Source organism: Pseudochaenichthys georgianus, chromosome 6, assembly GCF_902827115.2.
Source record: "Pseudochaenichthys georgianus chromosome 6, fPseGeo1.2, whole genome shotgun sequence".
Taxonomy (NCBI): Eukaryota; Metazoa; Chordata; class Actinopteri; order Perciformes; family Channichthyidae; genus Pseudochaenichthys; species Pseudochaenichthys georgianus.
The window spans coordinates 29,288,963-29,294,051 of NC_047508.1; the positions used below are offsets into that span (position 1 = coordinate 29,288,963).

Sequence of the window (5,089 nt, forward strand, 5' to 3'; positions counted from 1 at the left end):
CCACATTGCACATTGCATAATGTGCCTTCATGCCGATCTAGATCCCTCCGCCCAAACAAAACAAAAAACGTCTCGTTCGCGGGCGAGAGCCGGCTCCCGTCGTTCACTATAGGAAACGCCCCTATAGGAAACGCCCTATAGGAAACGCCTCCTTGCTGCGGTCTGCAGACAGACTCTATTGGAGCAGAGGGCTTAAAGGGCCGCGGGTCGCCGACCCCTGTTCTAGTGGAACAGGGTGGAGTCGTGTGTGCATGGAAAAGGGGAGGGAGTCTGAATGAGGGGAGGTGAAAGGGGAATTGTTTTCTGTACGAAAGATAAACCTTCACATCCATTCCACTTAAACACTGCCTGGACATATCTCTGCATCATCTCAACTCAGCTAAGGTAAGTTCAGTGAAGTTATACATTTGACTTTGAACTAACTCATTTTATAACTTAGATTAACTTTACAATGCAGGGAAGTTTAAGGGAATTCTCCAACTTGCGAATTGCAAATGACTTCCACACCATTTCCTTTCTTCTTGTGCACACATGCTTTGTATTTACTTTTCTTGAGTTATGTCCAAGTAAGAATGTGTGAGAGCCATAACCCGTATGGCTGTGAATGTGCTCAGTTGACTGCAGTACAGTAGCATTTTCCAGGGTGTGTCTCTTTGGGGCTAGTGTTAAGGAGTGTGTCAGACTGAATAATGATTTAAATGTGTTAATGGATGTTCAATAGTATCTAACCTTTTTACCATAAAGTGAATGTGGCAAATAATTGAAATCAAAAGAACAACTTGATACAAATGGAGAAAGTCTCTTGCAGGGATTTGTGTGACTCAGTTGTACCAAAAGCAACAACCTCAGTTTAGTAGACGTTTCCTTGGTGGGCTGAAGTGATTATATCTTGAGACAAAAACAAACATGACCCAATGCCTGCAGCTCAGACAAGTCACTGATAGGGTTAAACATAGATGTGATTACAGGATTGTGTAGTGTTGACCGTTTTGTCATCTTTTACAGCACATTCAAAATGGCTATGGTATCAGAGTTCCTGGGACAGCTGTGTCTCAACGTTGGGGTAATGTCATATCTTCATTTTACTTTTCATACAATACATGATGTACCTTAAATAACATGGCGTTCATTTAATATCACTCTAATGTGCTTTGGATCCCCAGGCCAATGAACCCAAACACCCCACGGTGGTACCTGCTACGGATTTCAACCCTGACACAGACGCTGCTAGAATAGAGACTGCAATCAAAACCAAAGGCAAGAGAAAAAAAATCAGTGCTTGGTTCTGCTTCTCCTTCCTACAGAAGAGTGGCTGGTATTTGTGAGTCAGCATCCTGGCTCCAATGGTTTGACCGTGCTGGGAAAACCTCCAAGTCTGAGCCTCGGAGCTGGCAGAGCTTTGTTCTGGGAGCTGTTGGCAACATTCTGACCGCTTACTCCTCAACAGTCCACCATTTTGTTGTTGTGAATGATATGTTTAATGTGTCATGATTCTTTACTAATGAGGGTTTTATCTTGGACAGTACCTTGTGACCACGTCATGTGTCAAGCTATCTCTGCTGCCAGGCCCTTCTTGTGTTTGTTTATTCTTCCCAAAGCACTTTTAAAGCTAAATCCAAATATATGTTGAAATGACTCCAAACTTGCTATTTGTCATTTGTGTGCCAACACCATTCAACATGCTACACACAGAATGCCTGAAGGCTTAGATTCTTACTGTAAGTGTTGGCAGGTTCCACAGAAAATTAATAAACATCCTTTCAACAAAAGTGAGATAGAATTATCACCTAAAACATTTGTAAAAAAACTAATTTGAGCCATCCTTATTTTAAACGTTTGGTAATATACACATTATACTTTACATCCCCCTATAGAAACCCTTCTAACATATTGACACACTGTCGTGTATAACCCAGTTTTTACACCATATTCCCCTTTGTCTCACTCAATGTGTCTTTTTCTTTCTAACATTAGGGGTGGATGAACAGACCATCATCGACATCCTCACAAAGCGGACCTACTCACAAAGGAGAGACATCGCTTTTGCTTTTGAGAGGAGGGCAAAGAAGGTACAGTATGCCTTAAGAAAACCCAAAACGCTTCACAGCTCTTACTTTGTGGTGGCTTAAAACAATAAGGACACTTAAATATAACACTGATGTATTTTCAGGACCTGATCTCAGCCCTGAAGGGAGCGCTGTCCGGCTCTCTGGAAGCAGTGATCCTTGGACTGATGAAGAGCACGTCCCAGTACGATGCCTCACTGATCAGAGGATCTATCAAGGTAAAGGACACACATTGCATCAGTGGATTTAACGGAAGGGCTACACTGCCCTCTACAGGAAAAATGACTGAACTTGCTTTAATGCTACACCCTAAATTATAGTTGTGAATATCCTAAAGTGTCACGTAAAGAGAGTAACACAGATGTATCTCTCTTTCAGGGAGCAGGAACAGATGAAGAAACACTGATTGAGGTTTTGTGCTCACGCAGCAATGAGGAGCTGGTGGACATCAAGAAGGTCTACAAGGAGTGTGAGTCCCAAGCATTCATACAGGGCTGTAAATATATTGTAATGTATAATGCCGCACTTAAAGGTTATTGTGCTTGTCGTGCATTATATATATTATCATGTCCACCTAAGGTCTTGAAATGTGTATAAATGTTGTTGAACCACACTTTCAATAGCTATGTGGTTGATCTTATGTAGAGGAATCAAATTTCCTGAACAAAAATCCTTGTTTCCCACAGTGTTCAAGAAAGATCTGGAGAAAGACGTGGCTGGTGACACCTCTGGGAACTTTGCCAAGCTGCTCCTGGCTTTGGTGGAGGTGAGATTTGTTAGGGCCTGTCTTTATGATTAATGTAACATTATAACGTTTAAACTGACCTGAGTCATGTGTTGTTTCTGTGCAGACCAACAGAGCAGATCCTATCGCTGTCGTAGACTATGACAAGATTGATCTAGATGCCAGAGTAAGTTGCCCATTTATTACTTTGTTTGTGAAATCTAAACTTGATTCATTTCAAATCTGTACCTTTTTTAAATTGTATTCTTTATCTAGCTAATGTTAAGTTCTTACTTTTCACCACCGACTTATTCACAGAAAATGTATTGAAATGACCAAATGAGATTTAAAACCCTGGATCATTTGTACAAGTTTAAGCAGTTGGCAGTTTTGTGAATAAGATGATTACTTAATTTTGATATATTGATATCTAACAAGGAGTGGCACCCACCATCATGCCACATTATAAAGTATAAATAATAAGTCTACTGTTATTTTGCTGATTTATATCAGGCCCTCTATGAGGCTGGGGTGAAGATCAAAGGAACTGATGTGCCCACCTGGATCTCCATTATGTCTGAGAGAAGCGTACCCCACCTGCAGAAAGGTAAGACGTTTCCTTTTGCTATTATCGTTACGAAAGTATTGGTTTTGAATTCTCAATATCTAAATTGTTCTTCTCTGCTTGTCAGTGTTTCAGAGGTACAAGAGTTACAGTCCCTATGACATGCAGGAGAGCATTGCCAAAGAAGTCAAAGGAGACTTGCAAAAGTCCTTCCTGGTGCTAGGTACACACATTTGTTTATCATGTATTCATATTATTTATGCATATGTTTATTTCTGTTCTACTTTTGAGGTAAATTGTAACTCTGTAGGTCTGTTTTATTGTATGTATAAACTTTGAAACACAAAAGACAATCATCTGTCAACTACAGAACGTGTTACTGTGGATATTTATTCGGTTTTTCTTTTGCTCCAGTTGAATGCTTTGAAAACAAACAGCTGTACTTTGCCAAGCGACTCAATGAAGCCATGAAGGTACTGTGCTGTTCTCTTTCTTCTTTTGGAAATGTGGTTATTTTGAGGGCCAGACTTTGTCCTTCTTTTTTTGGAACAGAAGTACATCTGCTTGTGAAAGAACAATTTTGCTGCAGGAACACAGAATTTCAAGTTGGCAAAAGCGATCTTACAGCAGCGTTACATCAGCTGCTGAAGTTAAGTCTGAAGCGAACAACTTGTAAGTGCCGACTTGTGCTTGTCTGCACAGAGTAAAGGAGCCAAGGAGAAGATAGTGACCAGGATTATTGTGTCACGCTGTGAGGTGGACCTGAAGAAGATCTGCTCTGAATACAAGACCAGCACCGGAGAGTCTTTGCAAAAGACTATTCTGGTAGGTGACTCATTCAGGCTGATTTACAGTCAGTTCTGTGGTGCAGCCCTTCTCACTTGCTCTGTTTCTGCAGGAACACACCAAGGGAGACTACCAGAAGGTGCTGCTTGGCCTGTGCGGACCGGAGCAGTAAAAATGAATCGTCAGTATCAAAATGACCCATATTCTGCCACTGGAAGGGTGCACTGGAAAGGTGGGCTTATGAATATCATACTTAGAACAAACTCAGAGCCCTTCCTACTTTGTCTGCGCACATTTGAAGGAGATGCATTTATCTTTTTGATATTTGAAGAGTCTGTATTAAATCTAACTTTTGTTTGACTAAAACAGCAATAAAGTTGCTTTTAATGGAGTTTTGTTCCCTACTTTTTTTTACATCCAACCCATTTTCTCTTGTGTGATGTTTGCATAAAAGACCATTAGAGGGCGCTACAGTAGCATTGAAAACAAGTCCAGCTCCAGCTCCTCTGTGTCTCAGGCCTTATAACATCTGGAACGTGCTCAAGAAATGAGGAGATCTTACATTTATAAATAAAATAAAAAATATTATAAATGTCATTGTCATTATTGTCTTATTTATTATATTATTACATTTATTAAAGTTGCATAAAAAACAGGGTTCATAGATTTTATTTGCACAAAATATGTTAACATAATTAAACTGCAGTTTGTGAAATTTTAAAATGCCATCTGAAATTAAATTTAAATCCAAAACTTCAACAGCACAATCTTGAAGATTTGTGAAATAATGAAAAGCACAGTAAAGTCAATATAGATATTTTCAAATAAAAATAACGATTACAATCTTCTTCCTTTTGCACTATGAGGTTCCATCAAGATGATTTAATCATTAGTGTGTTTTTCTGTGTTTGTTTGGTGCTAATATTTTAATTAAAAATGTTAATTTTA

General features: G+C 39.5%; 1 protein-coding gene across 1 annotated transcript; it reads left to right on the plus strand.

The window, feature by feature from the left end:
* Positions 1 to 240: 240 nt before the first annotated feature.
* LOC117448653 (annexin A2-like) lies at positions 241 to 4,532 on the plus strand. The gene is made up of 13 exons (XM_034085993.2): positions 241 to 384; positions 1,006 to 1,063; positions 1,164 to 1,257; positions 1,975 to 2,069; positions 2,171 to 2,284; positions 2,445 to 2,535; positions 2,753 to 2,832; positions 2,918 to 2,977; positions 3,304 to 3,397; positions 3,483 to 3,578; positions 3,770 to 3,828; positions 4,058 to 4,180; positions 4,254 to 4,532. Exons 1-13 carry the CDS (start codon positions 275 to 277, stop codon positions 4,311 to 4,313), a joined length of 1,134 nt encoding a protein of 377 aa, XP_033941884.1. The 5' UTR covers positions 241 to 274; the 3' UTR covers positions 4,314 to 4,532.
* Positions 4,533 to 5,089: the final 557 nt, after the last annotated feature.